Below are 19730 nucleotides of genomic sequence, written 5' to 3'. Positions count from 1 at the left end.
GCAAGCCACGCCTTCCGTGGGTGGGGGGGGGAACGAAAGCGATTGGTGGGCGGCCCGGCTGTGAAACTCATTCAATTAACTTTGCGCGATGCTGACGGAGCCCTTGCAATTGGCTGGCTGGGAAGAGTGGGCGGTGACTATTAATTGAGCGCCTGTTTTGTCGAGTGCAGGAAGTAGGAAACGTAAAACTGCAAAGCTTGCTGCTTTTCCTCTAGGTCTCATCATTGCCAAGGGAGAGAGGCCAACCCATTTGTCCTCTGGCACAGAGTGGTGCCCTTTGGTCCCTTAATGACCTTGGAGGGCTTGGCTATTCCAAGAATTAGAAGGAGGCTTCAAGCATTAGAAGGGTCTCCGTCTGCAGCCCTACTCCTCCACCCAAACGCATAACAATATATACATCTTTTAAACGGAACCTGCCAATGTAAATGTAAGCCCTGCCCCATGTTATTAGTATATCTGAACTGTAGTGAATTGCTTTGTGGTTGAGAAAGTGTGGGTTGCGTTAGCCCTGCCGAGAAACTCAGTACTGCTGTAGTAATATTGCTGGGTGTGTGCTGCTGTTGTTGTTGTTGTTGTTGTTGTTGTTGTGAGACAGTAGTGTATGACAAACCTTCAGTGTAGTCCAGTGTTGTTATTCTGTCTCTTAGTATAGTGGGGTCTTTTGTGGATTATATGGGAAGGGAATGATAAATTGCTTTCCCACCCATCAAGAGGAAATAGGGATATTCTTGGGGATGGGTTTTTGCTGCTAGATGTTAAAAGATTTAAATCCTCTTTCCTATAAAAAAAGGGGGGGGGAGCCCAAGTTCATGTTAAACATTTTTAATATTTTTACTTTGGTATCTATCCTCAGTTTCCCAGGCAACCTACGTACAGCTAACAGGATACAGGTTCCATCCAGGTTGTTTACAGCGACACAAACGCATACAACTCAATCCTATGCATGACTATGCAGAAGTAAGTCATGCTGAGTTTAATGAGATATATTCCCAAGGATTGCAGCCACAGTGTTTGCATCTGTACCAGTTCTAAGACGTCACTCTCTCTTGTTTTTAGGAGGTAATGGATGTAGGATGTAGGATTTAAGAGGTGTCTTTTTGGCTAGGCTTGACAGTTTCTTTTTTGTTTTTCATCCAAACACCAGATGATGCTTACGACAAGTATTCTGGGGACAGCCAGCACACCACTTTACCGCTTTGGAAGTGTGAACTTGCACATCCAGACTGCTAGCATCTTCTTTTCTGCTGAGATACCAAGTAACAGAACTTTGTCTCCGCTACCAGCTTGGTCTTTATTTTCTGTGTAGCTTCATAGAATCTGTCAGCATGTGACAGCAGCCATATCCCGGGAAATGGCTTTGATTGACTGGCTAAACCAAGTGAGGGAAGCCAATGGGTTTCAAACCTTCAGTGAGTTAGGGACTTTCCCTGCATGCGAAGACAGGCTCTGGCAGATCAAGCGGATGAGATCAACAGTGGGTCCAAGAGTCCAGAAGGCAGTTACTGCACATGCTGTAGAAGGAAATGAGGGGGGAGGGGCTCATGTACATGTGAAGATAGCCCATCTAGGAGAAGGAAAACGCTGATCCTAAACCTCCGATAGCTTGTGGCTATACTCATTCATGATAAAGGCTTCAGGGGTAAACCCCAAGGAAAAATCCATACCCACTGCCTTGTGGGACATCTTTGGGAGAAGAAATGGCTAAGGAGTAAATCCTACACAAATCCATGGAGTCCCTAAGACAGTTGGATGGTGCCTTGTACGTCTCCTTTCAGCAACTCCTGCAGCCAAGCTTGTCCCAAATGTCTTTCTCTGGTTTCTTTTAGAGCACATCAGTGATGCTGAGAATGAGGTCTTGTTGTCTGGCTGGCCCAGGACCTCCATACGCACAGCCCAGGCTTGCACCAAAGAGGTCACTTCAGTTCTGGTCATTCAGCAGAAACAACGCGGGAGGCAGCAGTTACGAGTTACCAGTCTCTGCAGACTTCACCCCTGGAGGCACATTCCATTGTCTCTCAAGACAGATGGAGGCCAACAACAACCTGCATTGGTAGAGAGGGCAGTGATCTCTGTTGACTCACCATGCAGCAAATGATGCTGAAACTTACCTTTTTCAATGACAGAACTGCACTTGTGAATGCAGAAACATATGTCCAGGCTCCCAGACTGAACAGTTTCCCCAGGTGCTTGAATAGTAATGGGGTGACTGATGAGGTGGATATGCAGTGAACAATGTGTGTAGTTGCTACGCAGTTGCCATAGTTTATGGCTTCACTCCAACTTTAGGTAAACCATTAGTGCTGAAGTATGGTCAATTAAGGCCTTGTAAAGCAAGTTTAGATTTCTGCAGCCATCATACAGGCAGTGGGGCTTACTACCTTCATGGAAAACCTTTCAAATTAAAGGTATGCAAGTGCTATAAAAGGAAATGTAGACACACTGCCCTTATTGCCAACTCTAAGTGGGGCTTTGTTAGTTCCAGCGTATGTCAAAGGCAGCCCCACTAGTGGCCATTATTTGTTACTGGCTTCTTTCATGAACATCAGGAACCCACGGCCATCTCTCCTTGCTCCCATATTAACACACCTACAGGTGCCAAACTGACAGCAGCACTGCTAGAATCCAGGGATTGCCACTTGGTCCCCTGCGCACCAAATTTGGTCCTTGAAGCAAATTAATGTGGCCAGTATCCCTATATTTTAAATCAAGGAATGATAAACATTTTATTCACATTCTTAATGGAAATAAGTGAATGTGTGTGAGAGAGATGCCATACCTTAGTGATACATCTTGCTTTTTTAAATTTAACACTCTGGTTGACAGCTCCTTGGAGACTTCATTATAGAACCTGAACATCCATGAGGAAGTTGGGTGGTGTAGCAAAATTCCCTTCTAGTCCTTAGATCAATGTCTGCAGAATAATGTGCTGTCCCCAGAGAATACTCACATTAGTTCTTCCTGCCATTCTAACTTTATTCAGAAGATGCCACCCACATTTTGCTTAACACTGGTGTCTGTGGTCAGCATGGTCAAGTATCTGCCAAGGGCCCACACCCCAGGCAGGCTCCTGCACCTCTTCTCCTATTCACCACTGCAGCCTGCTTATTTGCCCACTTCTCATTCTCACCCAGATGAGAGCAGTAGTGAGGCAAAGCAATAGATTGCTTGCTAACTTGCTGGCTTTTGACCTGGCAAGCAAGGAGGTGGCAGCAATGCCAAGAAAGAAGAGCAGCACAAGCTGGTGCTAATAGGGATGGGGTGGTATATTCACTATGGGAGCAGGGACCATGGAAGAGGTCTTGCCCATGAGCTCTCCAAGTCCTGAAACCTGGACAACACAGGAGCAGGGGCATGCTGAATAGTCCTACTCCCAGTCTTCACACAAACAACACAAGCACCATTCTGCACTCATGTGATTGGGGCTCCAGATCATGAGGAAGCATTTGGAATGCCCCATTGGTGCAGGCTGCCATGCTGCTCATACAGAGACTAGTTACTAGTTGCTCATGCGTTGAGCAACACAGGAGCAGTATCTTCTGAAGAGTCTCTTGCATGTTCTAGCCTTCCACTTTTACAAGCAATGGAGAGAACATGCAGCTGCTGGTCCCAAGACAGATCCTTACCCAGTGCTGATAAACAGTGTCAACTAAGCCCTGCTGCATTGCAGAACGGTGAGCCAAACTTTTATTGCAAACTCCATTTGTACTTTGCTGAACTAGCAGACATTACTCAAGGGTCCATCAGTGTTGAGGAAGTGTTATACAGTATTATTTTTAAAATAAACTCTTGATAGGATAGGCTTTTCTGGCATAGATAAAAATGTTCCATTATGGTGCATTATATTTGAGATTAACTGGTTGAATCTTTAGCATGTATGTTTTACCTACAAGGGATCTTGCCTTCGGATTGTGCTCAATGGGCCCCTGTGATTCTTTTTTCAAAAGCTTGGTTGCTAGAGTTGGGGGTATTAAAGGTTAGGGGCCCAAGATGCTGACCTGCATGTGGCCCACTTATATGGGATTTGCCTGAATTCAGATACAGGGCTAGACCTGTGACCACAATTGTCTCTAGTAATAATGCTATTCTTGAGTGTTTCAGTCACAGCTGCTGTACACCAGCTGGTCTTTCAGTGTAGTAGCTTTCTCTTCTGTTACAAAGAAGTTGTTAGTGATAATCAGTTTTTTTGCCAATTTATAGTTGGGGAGTAACTGCTGAAATAGCCTCAAATACAGTCCATAAGAATGTTTCTATGTGATGACCCTGAGAACCACTCTTGTATGAATGTACATGTAAACATGCATTGCTTGTACGTGGAAAATATTTGTTTGCAATCTTTTCTGTCAATTGGGTACAGACAAGGAAGCCAGGAATGGCCATGTCACTCCATCACATATACACATAGTGGCAAATATGCATTGTTCACCATCACATGTGTGAAAGTAACATATGTAAACTGAACACACACCCAATTCCATTTTTGGCCCTGACATTACTCTAATATTGACAGACAGTGTTATAATGGGGAAATAGGTTTGGAGACCATATGACACTTTCATTATATATTCAATAGCGAATTTCATCCACCAATCTTGTGATGTGTCTAGCAGCTGGGTCAGTGATGAAGAGAGAAGACAAAGGGCTTCATTCTCTGGTGCTTTCAGCATATCACTCCAGATGTTGACTACAGGGGCCTCAGGTATGGTATAAAAATATACAGACAACCAACTAGGTGTCTGTCAGGGTGAAGAGCTAGGTAAGAGATCCCGTTGTGGTTGAACACAGACATATAGGTGTACTTGGGAATGATCAGATTATAGAAAGACCCACATTCGATTCAAGGTCTCTTGTTGAACAGCTTCTGCTTAATGATCTGATTTGGTGTTCGTTCTTTGCAGCTCAGACAGCAGCAACCAATACTTCTCATCAACAATACATAGCTGTACATTTTGCTTTATGTAGCATTATAAATGAAAAAGATGAAAGGGAAGGAGGGAGGAAGAGAGCAAAGTATGAGGAAACTAACAATAAAGCACATTTCAATTAAAAATTCATTTTTTTAATATTTTTGTTTTTTTAAAGGATTTTTAAAATTTTTCATCATTTGTCTTTTTACTTTGTTTCATGCAATATTTCACAGTCCCAATCCCACAGGTTTTTTTTCAACTTTTTTTTTCAAACAAAGTAGGAAAAAAGAAATAAAGAAGCTGAGGAATTAGTAATTTTTTGATGTCATTTCTTTTTCTTATTTTTCAAGCAGGACCAAAATGTCAGAAGAAAATGCTTCATTTTTATCAATTGTTTTTGTCCTTTTTTGTTTTTTTCTGTTTAGTTTTATTATTTCTTTTTTTTATCTCTGCAGGCAGTAATATTAGGGTTTGGTATAACCAGCAAGCACTCCTTTTGTTTGTGTGTGTGTGTGTTTGTGTGTTGGGTGTGTGTGTTTGCGTGCGTGTGTCCCTCTTAAAAGGTCAGGCCACAAACTTTTTTAAAACTTTTTTTTTTAAGTTAACCAGGTAAACTGAGATGATAAAACTCATCAATAGAAGCCCAGAAAAATATTTTTTGTCTTTTTGCTTCGTTTTACGTTTTTTAAAAGGTTTTTGTTTCTTAAACTTTTCCAAAACGTCTTTGCTGAGGTTGACAGACTCCTTCCTGTTGCTCCCCCCCGTCCCTAGGTATAGTGGCTTCTGGTCTCGTTTCTCAGAGGCATAGTTAGCTGTAGCGTGGGGCTCTTGGACTGCACAATTTCCCCACACCTGAGTGCATTTTCTTTTGTAAATTCTGAGTAACGTCCCCCCCTCCCACCCTCAAATCACCACACACGACTTGATCTGTAAAAGATAAACATGCTCTGATCTCCCAGACCCTCTCTTCCCTAGCCTCCCCACCCAACCCCCAAACCCTTGCCCCCCACCCCCCTCCCCAAGCCCCCCCAACAAAAGATAAAAAGTTTCTTTCCCTTGCCCACGTTTGCAGGGTTCTCTTCCGGGATGCCTTCCCCAAATCAGTTGAGTTCGCGGCTATTCATCCATCCACCCACCCATTCTTCCTTCCTTCCTTCTTTCCTCAAGCGCGCTCTCTCTCTCTCCCCCTCCCCTCACAGCTCCCCTCCCCCCTCCCCCAACCGGGAATGCCATCCCTCTCGGGTGTGTGTGTTTCGTGTGTTTCGCGCGGGCGCGCATGTGTTTAAGGTGAAACCACTTCTCGGTTAGCAGCAGTCGTCCTCATCGGTTTCGCTATAAGGTTCGTGCAGTCCTTTGCGTGATCCTGTCCCACGCGACTTGGCTGGTCCATGCGAGTGGTAGTACCCATTGGGGAGCCGCCGCCCATGCCTGGAGGGGGAGAGAGAGGACGAGCCGCTGCCCACCCGGGAAGTTCTGGGCGAACGTCCTGAGCTGCTCCCGTGCTGCTGCTGCTGCTCCCGCTGCTGCATTGTCTCATAGGGGAAGGCTTCCTCGCCGCCGGGGCCCGCGTAGTCCGGACTCCGGTAGTAGCCGCTGCCGTGCCGGGGCCCCGGGTGCGGCTCGGAGACGTGCGGGGCCGACCAGCGGCTGCTGGCGTGTCGGTAGGCCCGCGGCGAGTCGTTCCGCGGCGGGACCGTGTGCCGCTCCATAGCCGGAGACCTGCTGCGACGCTCGGAGACGTGGTGCTCGGCGGGCAGCGACGGGTAGCGCCTCGGGGCTGGGCTGGAGATCCGGCCCGAGTGCACGGACGGCGGCGGCTGCTGCTGCTGCTGGGGCCCCGTGTTGACGGCCTTACGGACCACTGGGGAGTAGGAGATATGTGGCCGGGGTGTAGAAGGGGTCTGTGGGAGCTGGCGGCGTCCTCGCCTCGGGGTGCTGGTGCCAGACGTTGAGAGGACCGGACTCCCACTTACGGAACTACTGCCCTACACGAAAATCGAAACAAAGGAAATCAAAAAGAAAAAATATACAAGGAAAATCAACCAAGAAGAGACACGAGGAAAAGTGGCGGGGCAGGAGTGAAGGTGACACAGACATGGACAAAGTTGGCAAGAGGAGTGGGGGGGGGGAATGGAGGCAAAGGAACGAAAATAATTCGGCGGGGAAAATAATAATTAAAGCGACAGCCACATCAGGGGGGAGGGAGAGGAGGGCAAGGGGGACAACGAAGAAGGGTAATAATAATAATAATAATAATAGGAGGGGGGAGGATCCAACACAAAACAAAAGCAGAAAGAGAAATGAGAAATGGAGTTTTTATAAGTTCCAGGGTTTAAAAAGCAGCAAAAAGCTTTAAAAATTACTTGCACGTTTTTTTTTGGCGGGGGTGGGGAGGGGAAGGAAACAAAACAAAAGGGTGATGTCAATTTATTTAAGAAAACAAAAACTGAAGGAGAGAGGCGGGGCAGGATTGATTTTGCAAAGCACGGGTCATATTGCATGTTATCAAAGTGGTTAGGAGGGAAAATAAGAAAAGAAAAATATCTGGAGTTGAAAAAGGAAGGAGGAGGTTGGGACAGAGTGACGGGGTGGAAGTGGGAATCTAGCAAGGAAAGGTGAGGGAGAGCACTGGGTCTGGAAAAGTTTGGAACAGAGCCGAACTCTTGAGGGAGGCTGTTGTGTACCTGTGAAATGTTTAAGCTCTTGGTGTAAGGCCTGTGAGTGCATGTTCTCAGTTCAGGCAGGCAGGCAACAGTGTGGGCTCCCCAGTCTGGTGGAGCCCTGGACCAAATGAGAGTTCACCTCAGAGGCAGTTTCCCACTTCGTGCACACTGGACTCTACATTATTTATGGATGATAACTCCTCCACCCACATAAGTGGCCTCCTTGACCAGATTGCCTGATGGATTGCAGTACAACAGACCAAAGCTCCACCCAGTCCTTAACCCTACTTGAATAACATGTGGAAGACAGTAACAAAGCAAAACAAAACCCTAAATGCACAAGACCGAGACCACCGGGCAACGTCCTTTATTATATTGTCAGTACTGAGCAGTTTACTCCAGTTGTGAAGCTGAAGGGCTCATCTCTTACTAATTGTCTTACTTCACCAATTCTTTGGACTGTTAGGCTCAAATGAGTTTTTATGAGTTATGTCATATTATTTGTTCCACAAATGAATCTTGTTAATATGAAGAAATAAAATATGCATTCTGAGCACTGTATATGTCACATTAGATTGATTTAGTAACAGATGTAAAACTTGTGTGTAAACCCCCACCCCCATTAAGTCTTGTGCCAGACTATAGCAGCCAGAAAAAGAGAACTAGTGAATGAACTTCAAAAAGTACACATTTGTAGTAAAATGACTGCAGATCAGACAGACGGGCAAGATAATGAAAGAGAGGGATTTTCATCTGTCTGGCTTGGATAGGGGCTTTGTTCCATGGCAAGTGAATGAGGAGGTGTGTGTTGAAAATACTGATACAGTACTTCCCTCGCTGTCAAGAGAATGGAAATGAGTAAGCTGGGTACCAGGGTATGTACTATATGTACTATATGATGCGACCTCCAATTATCACATTGTCACTAAATCTAACAGTAAAGCAAATGACACAGAGCAGGCTAGGAAAATTTTCTGACTCTAGCACAACTACCTCTGTCTAGGAATATGGATGAGAGAATAAGTTCCAGTATGGTTTAAAATGAGGAACAAAGAGGATAGTCACTGATATTTTTCCATCAGGAACACACACACACTTGGCTGTGCAGTGCTATAAGGTTCTATGGCATATTAGAAATAATTTCATATTAAATAGGTAGTGCTTTTAAAGTTAAATTTGATTAGCAGTTTCTTAAGGCAGGAAACAATATGTTTCAACATCTGAACTGCAAAGTACTGAGCAGCAAAAAATGCAGTGTTCATTGAAGCCAGCAGCAATGTCTCTTTGCATCTTGGTCAAAGATAGGCTGCACTACATTTCCAGGCGCTTCTAATGCCCCTTTCTTGAGAGTTTATATGGTGCCTTTGGCTCTATAGGTAAGAAATATGAAGTTCAAAGTTGAGGAAGGCTAAAAAAAAAGAGAATTGGGGGTAGCTTTCTAAGAAGCACCTGGCAGAGCTGAATCCTGAACTAACAACTTTCAGATCATATCCTTCACCTCACCCCAACTAAAAGAATAATTTTTTGTTGCTGCTATCATTAGGTAACCATTGGTAAGTTGCTTCTACCCTTCCTGTTGTCACTTTCCCTGTAAGCAAAATTTTTATCAGTTTCCTTCAAAGAGGCTGAACTCATTGTGATGGGTCTCTTCAGATAAAGCACACTCAGAAAGCAAACTTTGTGTGATTTTTAAAAAAAGTTCTATAACATGGCTGAATGGTTCGGTGTTATTGCTATGAGAAGCGTCTGATAGTGTCTAGTATTGGCTGAACCAACAAAAAGTGAAAAGACAATGATGTAGCCACACATGCAGAGGCAGCTGTTTCCTTCATGGGAGTTGGCACCTCTCTAGTGATAAAAGACCCCACGTGGATGGCCCTCAACAGGATAATAAGGCCCCTAAACTCCAGCTGTTGATGATAAAAAGTGATAGATGTATACACATAGACTCTGTAAATCACCCAGGAAGGTGAAGCCAAGTTGGTCATTCAAATGGAATCATTTTGCATCTGTGATCAGCCAATTGGGACAAGAGAACTTCAGAAGAGTAGTTTGAGAGTAGTGGAAATCTAGCTTGAGTTCAGCCTTATAGAACTAGAATGCTGGAGAGAGGCTCCTGAAAAACCTGCAATGTGGTTGCCCTGGGTCTTGCACCACAGAAAGTTGTGAGAAGAGGCTTCTGTGGCATCGTTCAAGTGACCAGCCACTCTTTGCCAGCAATGAAAAGGAAATCGCTCCATAGCTGTGAATAAAGTGAATCTGTGAGCCAGTCAGCAGTCACTCCTCAAAAGGTGGAGCGTGGTAAAAGCTGCTCTTCAAGTGCAGCAGGACAGTGTCACAAGACTATACCACAATATCCAAGCAGGAACTGTGGAAACTTCTTTAAGAGAGATCTGAACATTACCAAAACCCAGATGTGCAGGCATTGCAATTTACATAAGCCTGGCAAAAGGTGACAAGAATCTGAGATAAATGAAGAAGGTCCAATTAGATGTATAAACTAATCTGCTTAGGTGAGCAGTTGTGTCACAGACATGGTGAATAGTCTTTGGGAAGAATCTAGGCTGAACTGGAAACCTACAGACCTAAGATTGAATAAATCTGAAGAAGAAAGGGGAGACTGCATCTCAAAGAGCTGAGAGGTTAAGTCCATTGTTGTTGAAAGTTATCTCTGGATATATACTTTTTTAAAAAAGGAAGAGAATGAAGTACTTACCTCAAAGGGGAGCTGGAGGTGGTCTTGAGGTCTGTTCAGACAGGAGGACAATAATGGTTCATGGCATAGTAAAAAAAAGAAGAAGGCCTTACTGTAGAAGTCTGAGAGAACTCCAGCCCATGAGAGTTAAATATGAAGGACAAGTTAAAATAGAAGAGAATACTGCTTGCTGGTTTTTTATTATTATTTATAATTAACCTCGATCTAATATGGAAACATATTTTAAGGGAGAATGTGTTGCTAACCACTGAAGCAGCTCCATGCTGCTTGGTACTTGAAAGTGGCTGCCACGCTACAGTTTTCTTGGCCTGATGATCAGTGATTCATGGTCAGAAGAAGACCAGGGGAGAGAGGGGGAGAGAGAGAGAGAGAAACCAAGACAGAGAAAGTAATTGAAGTAGCACCAGGAAGGAAAAGCCTACCAAACCAAACAGGAATCATAATTAGTAAATGTATCCTAGGTTTACAAAGCAAGTTTTTGTATGCTCTGAATGTGCTCATGTGTGTGCATGTATATGTACATAACCACATTGCTGGGAATTTCACACATACGTACAGTGGTGCCTCGCAAGATGAAATTAATTCATTCCGCAAGTTTTTTCGTCTAGCGAATTTTTCATCTTGCGAAGCACGGTGTCGGAAAAGTTTTGGAAAAGCTTCAAAAATCACCAAAAACCTCAAAAAAGGCTACCACACCGCGTTCTATGAGTTGCTCCTCGAAGTCAAGTTGCAACTGTATTAACGGTGTTAAGAAAAAGGAAACAAACTTGCAAAAAACGCAAGACGTTTTCGTCTTGCGAAGCAAGCCCATAGGGAAATTTGTCTTGCGAAGCAGCTCAAAAACTGCAAAACCCTTTCGTCTAGCGAGTTTTTCGTCTTGCGAGGCATTCGTCTTGCGGGGCACCACTGTATTTCAATGAAATATCTCTTTCTGTATCATGTTGCACCATACATGCATCTATGAATGCCTATGTATGCCATACAAACCTGCATATTATTTGTTATGCCGTGCCTGTACTGTGTATTTTAGTATGCTGTGAATATTTACTTACACAATTTATATGCATCCTTTTGTATTAAAAACACACATGCATGCCCTGCATCTCTCAGTATTAGCTGTACTTACAACTTTTTGTATGCCATAAGACTCAAAATCTGTATGGGGTGTCTTTGTGTGTTTGTGTATCATATGTGTCTGTATCTAATTTTGGTATGTGTAGCTGAAAACCACCATCTACAAGAGACCACAGCTGCATGCCACAGAACTTAGATTTCTAGAACCAAATATAGGTATTCTGCAAGAATCCTTTGATTCTCAACTTCTTATTTTGGGGATGTACAAGAGGAATCCCTCAGAGCTGCAGGAAGAACTTTAAAACACAGGGGCAATTTTCTGTTGACAATTCAAGGGGGTCCCACTGATCATAGATTGTATCTCCATTCCCAATATAGCTTCTTATCCCAGTTCAAACTCCATAATACATATTCTACATAATGCTTTTAGTGTCCTCTTTTCCTTTTAACTTACTAAATTTTGCAGAAGAACCAGAATTTGCAGTCTGAATACATTACTGAAAATCAAGTCAATTTTATGAGAAGATGCCTAATGTTCAAAATATATTACTGCATAATTTGAAATTTCCTAGGATAGAATTTTAGGGCTAAACTGGACTAGGTCAGGAGATCTGTGACTGTATATCTTGATGCTTCTTTAAACAAATAAGCAGTTGTAGAGACATAGCTTGGGCCCATTACACTAGAGGAGGGGATCCAATACTTCACCATTCCAATTTAAATATCTCCTGAAACTGCTATTTGACTGATCCCCTGCTGGAGAAAATCTATCAGTACCTCAGAGTCTTGTCACACCCTTGGGCATCCCTCTCCCATATACCAGGGATGAGAAATATGAAGCCTTCCAGCTATTGGTAGACAACAACTTCCATTAGCCTACGCTAGCATGGCCCATGGTCAGGGAAGATGGGAGCTGACATCTGCAAGGCCACATGTTCCCCATGCCTGCCATATATCCTGTGTTCTATATACGCTCATTGCATGCATGCCTACAGTTTATGCATGTCTTTCTGCTTTTTTCTTGTTTTGCTTGGATGTGACATGCACAGCTTACATGTGTGCCTGTCTCTTCAGGTGCAGCTTCATTCCAAACTTTCCAGATTCACAAACCCCAGAGAGTTCAGTGCCACCAGCGTAACAATAAAGGGGTCACACCACAGACACTGGAGAAATAGGCCAGCGAGCTAGGCAGGGCCATCCGCTGGATTGGTTTGAATTTTTGTTCTCTGCTCACCAACCATCTTACCTGCGCCCGCCCCTCGCCGTGACAGCAGAGCCAAGCACAACGGATACAGAAATAAACATGTAAATAAAGGCAGATTGGCCAGGAGACCCCGAGTAAAGCGTCCAAATTGTCCAAAGGAAACAAATAGGAACAAAGAAAATGACTTCGTGTGTGATAACGGCGGGGCGGCGTGCAGCAGTGGGGGGAATAAATGGAAAACAAAGGAATAAAGGACCTTAAGAAGAGTCTCATCGAGTAATTGTATTCTCATTCACCCAATAAAATTTTGATGCAGTTCACATAAAGCTGGGTACAACCGCTGTCTTGAGGCTCTACCCTCATGTTGTTCAATTTTCTCTATAATTAAAGTGGTAGGCTTTATTATTTCTTTGGCTTTTGTACCACACTATGAAGATAAATAAGGAATGTAGTTGTGAGCTTCAGTGTGAGTTTGATAGCCTTTGTTTTCTTGGCCCATTACAGGATATAATATTTGGCATGGAGATGGGGTAACATGCTGCATTAATATATAAAGGGAGCCAACTGCACTACTAAATTGGCAGTCCTGGCATTGCTCCAGCTCCAAAGCTGTAGACATACAAACACTGCAATAGAATGAATCCAGACTAAGCCCTGTGAAAATCAAACCCTGCAAACCCATACTTCCTTAGGTGTGAACTCAGCTTTGAATGAACTAATTTTTTTTGATACTATTCAATTGTCTTATTTTGATCAGAAGATGTACTCCAGTAATAAAGGTGACAGAATTTTCCACCCATTTTCTCTATATAAGTGCCATGAAATATGCTGTCCATGATATGTGTATAATTAGCAGGAACATAGCCTAAGCAGCCTTGTCCAAGCCACAGGAACTTGTGGTATCCTGTTGTGATACCTCAGGGATATTGTAAATGGGTTTCACAGACATTGCAATACTTGTCTGTGCACACACGTTGTGATTGTGTGTGTGTGTGTGTAACTCAATAGGTGATCAGAATCAGACAAGACTCTGTGTGAAATGCCTTCTGTGTCTGTGAAGAAGGGTGGACAGGTATGAAGTAAGAGGGTATCTTTTGAGGAAGCAATTCCTGAAATGGGAGGAAAGGAGGATATCACTTGGGGCAAAATGCAATAGGGAGTTTTCCTCTGTACCATTTACTGGAAATGAGCCCTTGTATGTAGTTGTAATGTTGATCCAGAAGGGATCGTCATCCACACCCATCTTTTCTGGATCTCAGCAATGGAAGCTTCTGCTTATATAAACATATCTATACCAAAGTCTTAAACTAGTTTAAATGTCTCTTCTTCTCTCATTTTTAGAACAGCAAAACCCAGATGGTGAAGAGTTCAAAAAAGGTCTCTCCAAAATGGGTGAATGGGCAACAGAATGCTTATTAAACTCATTACAAATAAGTCATAAATTGTGAACACAGGAGGGGAAAAATCTGACTGCTGATATGTATGCTGATTGAGTTGAATTGGCTGTGACTGCTTTGCAAAGAGATTTTGGAGCTATAGTGGAAAGCTTACAGAAAACATCCATGTGCCATGGTAATGTGCCAGGAATAATTAGGAAAGGAAAGGAATAAAAATAAAATAAATATTGAAATGCCATTATATAAATCTATGGTATGTTTTGAAATCTGTGAAGAGTTAGGGTCTCCCATGTCAAAAGATTATCCTAGAGATGTAAAACAGATAGAAAATGGCAAGTTGGCATTCCTTATAAGAGGAAGCAAATGAGTTTTGGGGCCTTTTTAGTTTAGAAAAAAAAATACTATAGTGGAAATTGTCAAAGTTCACAAAATCACAACTGATGTGAAGAAAGACAAAGCTTAGACAAATGCATGGGGGATTTGTCAATAGCTATGATAGTTAAATGGAACCCCTATGTTCAGAGGAAGTTTACCTCTGAGTACCAGATGCTGGAGACAAATCACACAGGGTGGCTACCATCTTCCTACTTTGCACGTGAACTTTCAGAGACATCTGGGTGGCTGCTGTTGGACAAAATGCTGAGCTAGATCACGCTTGGTCAGACTCTGCAAGTTCTGATGTTGGTTAAATTCAGAAGTGTGCTTACAATGGTGCAGCCACTTCAGTGCAGGCATGCTCACCCAGCATTCTCACTGCACTATGTTAGTAATGTGGTGGTCCCTTAGCAATACATGGGATGTCCATTCATGTGCAGCTGCTGTATGTATAGAACCTACAGGTCTTGCTTGGGCCAGTCAGGATCATAAAGTTCCATCAGAGAGATCCAGAAACTAATAACAGGGTGGGTAATTGGAGCTTGATTCCCTAAGAGTAGAGACTCTCTCCGTACTGGACACACCTGGATCAATCCCTAGGGGCACAGCATGGAATGGAAAGCCACACCCACCTGCCTGTGAGGCATGTGGTCTCGGCCCTCACTGGGTGAGCGAGACCAACGTCGATCTCTGGAGCGAGGCCGGCTATATTCGTGCCTCTCTTGTGAGTACCGCTCTTTGTCAGAAGATGTGTGGTGGTGATGATGGTGGTGGTGATGGTGATGGTGTTTCCGGTCCTTTGGCCTGCCTCGTTCTTGGTCTCTTTCTTTGGGAGGTAGGTCACCTGACTGTGTGGTCATGCTGAGGTCCGTGCCCAGCCCTGCCAGTAAGAAGAAAGAAGGCAGTTCAAGGTTGAATGTTTCAGTTAGAAATATTCTGTATATGTCAACATATGTCCCCATCCTTCCCTGGCATCTAAGCAACAAAGGAGAAGGCAACGTTTTACATGGCTGATGTTGTGAACCTGAAGGAACATGTGCCCAGGACTCAAATACCAAAGTATATTGCTTTTCTAGTCTTTTCAAAAGCTCAAGCAGCTACTCAGGGCTAAATCAAGACTGATGGGGGAGATCTGTGAACAGGATCTTCCACAGCTGATTAAAATGTTAACAGCAGCCATGGAAGAGAGTACGATAGTACTGGTGTTGTGGTGGTGGTTTAAAACCTTATGATGCCATTTTCTTGATGAAAATTGGACTCTTAAAGCTGCTATTTGCCTTCCTGGGCAAAACAGAATATACAGTGGTACCTCTGGTTACGTACTTAATTCGTTCCGGAGGTCCGTTCTTAATCTGAAACTGTTCTTAACCTGAAGCACCACTTTATTTAATGGGGCCTCCCACTGCTGCCGTGCCACCGCCGTGCGATTTTTGTTCTCATCCTGAAGCAAAGTTCTTAACCCGAGGTACTATTTCTGGGTTAGCGGAGTCTGTAACCTGGATCGTATGTAACCTGAAGCGTATGTAACCCAAGGTACCACTGTACATGTTTTGCCCTGCAGTGCAAGTATCAGCTTTGGAGGTTAACAGCAACTTTAGAGCAGAGGGCAGGGGGGGGGGTAACAGAACTGCAGCACCAAGGAGGCTTAAAAAAACCCCTCATGCCACCACTCCCCCAATTAAAATTGTCCTCCCCAAGCTATTTGCCCCATGGGGGCAAGATTAATTAAGCCTTTGCACTGCATGGCAAGCAAAATTTCAGTTTGCTGATATTAATCAGAAAAACAATGCTAAAGGGTTTAATCTACACACACACACACTCCTAGTGCTGCAATTGCAATATGAACAACCCGCCTATTGCTGTTATTAACACTTAAACTGTGGAGATCCAGTTCATGGAATCACCCACATCATAATTATTTTGGCTTGCAGAAGTCCCTTCATAGAGGGATCAGAATTTGTTTCCAGTGAGTCCTCAATTTAAAGTAGGCTCTCAGCTGACAAAATGCTCCAAAAGTACTTCTGGATCCCATACACAGTCTTTTGACCTACAGTTTGGGGAAGGACTGATCTGCAAAGAAAGCAAGAATGAAAGTACCTGAGACATATCTTACATTTCTCACAAACCTTATGTGCTATTATAAAGGTCTATTATGCAACGCCTCTAAAAGAGCACAAGTATGCATTTGCACATTTCACATGCTGCAACAAAATCAGTTTTGTAACACTTTAAAGACTAAGGCCCCTACATACTTTCTGTTTGTCTGTGTAGGTGTTTTCTGCAACATGTCTTTGACACAGTAATAGTGCATCTGCGGCAGATTTATAGTGAACTCACTACACCTTTCCTCTTTATTAATTACCGTATGTGATTCTTCTCAGTGTTACCACATTACTGCCACCTGGAGGGGCACTCTGGAACTATAGTGCAACAAAAAGAAAACCTGCATATACCTGTACGATTATACTGTGTACATCAAACATATTCACCAGTTATTGAGAGACTCACACCTTAAGATGCTTGCCAAGAAGCCTTAGATCTTTACATATATACTTTGACCAGCTACCATAATTCTAAGGCTGCCATATAATTTACTCTCTGGAATTGTGACAGTAGCAAAGATTGCAGCTATTCTGAAGTAAGTAACTGAAGGACTGAAGCCTCTGTCTCTAGCGTTTACTCCTGCTGGTCCTGCAATCTGACCTGTGTCCACATCAGTATATCGGCTGAGTGAGCGCTCTGATGTCCGGTGGCCTCGTTCCCGCCGCCGGTGATGCCGTTGGTTCTCCTCTGGGATTACCCTTTCCAAAGAGTAGTCATCCAAGCGCATGCCTTTGGAGCGTGAGTGGCCCAACATGGAGGCAGAGCGTTTCATGGGGCTTGCATCTGTGATTGTCTGGAAAGGGACAGAAACCCAGCACAATAACTGAACTGGCACTTTATGAGAAGGCAAACCCCCATGGATTTGATAGACAATGGAATACTATGCGTCTTTCTAGGCAACTACTTTGTCATGTATAGCTCAGCTAAAGAACTATGGGCACATCTATCCATCCTCCCGTCCAAGTTGCTACCCAAGCCATCTTTCTGTGCCCATAGTTATTAAATTAATGATGCATATATGAACCTCTCTCTCAAGATATACCCATTTGCCACAAGTGCTAGGAATGGTTGTCTAAAGAGTTATGGAGTGTGAGGTTTTTATTTTGCTTGCAAACCACCAAATCTTCCTTCCCAATCTGCTGAAGAATGAATGCATGGGTTTAGCTAGCATACAGAACAGTTGCCATGTTGTCTTTCTCCCATAGATGATACAGAAAAGGGCCAAACCCAGATTTCATTAATCATGTGACTGTTACATATATTTTTCTTTCACAAATAGCTAGCGCAGGGTTGTCAGTTGGGACTGGGATCCTGGCATGGGGTAGGTTTGGTTTTAATCCTTTGCCTACTGATGTGTTCTTGATCCAGATCAACTAATAGGAACATTCCCAAACATGCAACGAGCAGGTGCTGCAGGTCCCCTGAATTGGGGTGGGTGGGTCACAGCCCTCTATACCAGGGCACTGAACTAAACTAGGTTCCCCACACTGGCCATTTGAGAAAGAAAAATCCTGCATTTAAGAGCAATCCACATGATTAATGTGGACTACATATGACAGGGTGCCATGGCACCCTGGGGTGCCTTGAATGGTGGTATCTGTGCCTCTTTCCTTCCTTCCCTCCTCTTATGCCCTCCTGCAACTCTGCCTCTCAAAGGCTTGCACAGCTGTTTGTTGCAGCAGCCCTGGCTACAAGCTCTGCAGGCAAATGGTGCCTCTGGGGTTGGCCAGGGGGTGCTCTCCAGGCCCCTGTGGGGCAGTGGGAGAAGGCACCTCTCTTTGGGGCAGAGGGGGCAGCTCAGAGACCAGGGACGGCAGCAGCAGCTGCCCGGAGGACTTCCAAGGAGAGGGGAGAGAGGAGGCTGAGGGAACACTCCACAAGGGAGGGTGTTTGGAAAAGGGTGAGATAACTGGTCTCCTGAGCCTCACAGGGATGCCGCAGAAAGAATGTAGTTGCTCAAGGGAGCTGTGGACTCAATAAGGTTGAAAACCTCTGACATATGACATAGATGTGTTGTTGTTTTTTTAAAATTAAATGCCAGGTGTGGGGGTAGGGAGTGGAATTGTCCTCAGAAATGTAGTGTGCTTGGAGAAGAGGCATAAGTTCCCCCCCCCCATCTGTCCCCACTGCCCAGTAATTAGCATTAGGGGAAAAATCTCCCTCGTTAAGTAATTTGTCAAATGCCATTCATTGTTCTTTTATTACGGAACGTGAAGGTACACCTGATATTATAGTACTGGACAACAATACATCTCATTGTATGTTAAGATTGGTGCCAGTAACAACTCCCAAGATTCTTATATGGTTTCCTCAGCTTTGCTCAAATCATTGTCTGGCACCCCTCTTCTTGAATAGGGCACAAGACGACTGGGTCTTGGAGCTGAATTGAGACCTCTCGTTACTTCTTCCTTCTTAGGTTTTGGGGGTCATGCTCATTATCTACATTTATAGGCAGCTATCTCTAGGAATAAAGACATTTCAAGGTACATTTCAAGAAACCAGAAAATCTGCAAAGGCTCTTGGAGGCCATCTTGTGATCAATAAAAGCAAAAAATGGAAGGCAGTGATTTAGTAGAAAGGAGGCCATAGAAAAATCTGAATGCTGCCAAATGCCCTGTGACTCCCACCCCTACCCTATGTTACCTTGTGCTTACTCACAACATCAATTTCAAAAACTACTGGGTTGGGCTGACACCATGATATATTAAAACAACTTCAAAGAATCTGGGTTTGGTATTTCAGATTTGCTCAGCCAGAAAGATCTTGGTTTAAAGTACAGTGGTGCCTCGCAAGACGAAATTAATCCGTTCCACGAGTCTCTTCATCTAGCGGTTTTTTCGTCTTGCGAAGCAACCCTATTAGCGGCTTAGCGCTATTAGCGGTTTAGCGGCTATTACAGGCTTAGCGGCTATTAAAGGATTAGCGGGTTAGCAGCTAAAAGGCTATTAGGGGCTTAGCGGCTTAGAAAAAGGGGGGGGGGAGTGAAAAAAAATCGGAACACTTGCAAGACGTTTTCGTCTTGCAAAGCAAGCCCATAGGGAAAATCGTCTTGCGAAGCAGCTCAAAAATGGAAAACCCTTTCGTCTAGCAGGTTTTCCGTCTTGCGAGGCATTCGTCTTACGGGGCACCACTGTAGAGATGGCTAAACTGTGGTTCTCCAGAGGTAGTTGGACTGCTCATCATCCAAGACCATGGCCGTGCTGACTGGGGCTAATGGAAGTTGAGTCCAACAACATCTGTACAGCCCTGGTTCAAAATATTACACAATAACAAGCCAGAACAACAAGAATAACA

The 19730-nt window shown here is 44.0% G+C and overlaps 2 protein-coding genes across 17 annotated transcripts in view; one reads left to right on the top strand and one right to left on the bottom strand.

Moving 5' to 3' along the window:
* Window positions 1–33: 33 nt before the first annotated feature.
* On the top strand, window positions 34–14957 carry LOC309527804 (uncharacterized protein). Of its 3 annotated transcripts, none has more exons than XM_082214783.1 (5): window positions 34–133; window positions 854–957; window positions 3562–3671; window positions 4571–4696; window positions 13903–14957. In XM_082214783.1, exons 2-5 carry the CDS (start codon window positions 944–946, stop codon window positions 14007–14009), a joined length of 357 nt encoding a protein of 118 aa, XP_082070909.1. In that variant the 5' UTR covers window positions 34–133; window positions 854–943; the 3' UTR covers window positions 14010–14957. The 3 variants fall into 3 exon arrangements, 2 of the variants coding, with proteins under 2 accessions (XP_082070909.1, XP_082070908.1); XM_082214782.1 differs by lacking the exon at window positions 34–133 and adding an exon at window positions 146–427; XR_014217349.1 differs by lacking the exons at window positions 34–133; window positions 13903–14957 and adding an exon at window positions 146–427 and having other exon boundaries at window positions 1827–5895.
* Window positions 5930–19730, bottom strand: part of CACNA1A (calcium voltage-gated channel subunit alpha1 A) — a 256547-nt gene continuing 242746 nt past the window's right edge. For 11 of the 14 annotated variants that reach the window (XM_082214686.1, XM_082214683.1, XM_082214682.1 and 8 more), the window contains 3 exons: window positions 17037–17229; window positions 14966–15213; window positions 5930–6889 (listed from right to left, as the gene is read on the bottom strand). In XM_082214686.1, the coding sequence (XP_082070812.1) occupies window positions 6209–6889; window positions 14966–15213; window positions 17037–17229 (1122 nt within the window). In that variant the 3' untranslated portion in view covers window positions 5930–6208. Of the gene's footprint in view, window positions 6890–10283; window positions 10315–14965; window positions 15214–17036; window positions 17230–19730 lie in introns of all 14 variants that reach the window. The other 3 variants (XM_082214677.1, XM_082214678.1, XM_082214679.1) reach the window with 3 other exon arrangements.

The sequence above is a fragment of the Podarcis vaucheri genome (assembly GCF_965113315.1).
Source record: "Podarcis vaucheri genome assembly, chromosome: 2".
NCBI classification, from domain to species: domain Eukaryota; kingdom Metazoa; phylum Chordata; class Lepidosauria; order Squamata; family Lacertidae; genus Podarcis; species Podarcis vaucheri.
This window is presented reverse-complemented; position numbering and strand designations above follow the sequence as displayed.

Coding starts and splice junctions, on each gene's coding strand:
- LOC309527804 (XM_082214783.1), top strand. Junction 3,672..4,570: donor CCCTGCTGCATTGCAGAACG/GTGAGCCAAACT, acceptor TATATTCAATAG/CGAATTTCATCCACCAATCT. Junction 4,697..13,902: donor GTTGACTACAGGGGCCTCAG/GTATGGTATAAA, acceptor TCTCATTTTTAG/AACAGCAAAACCCAGATGGT.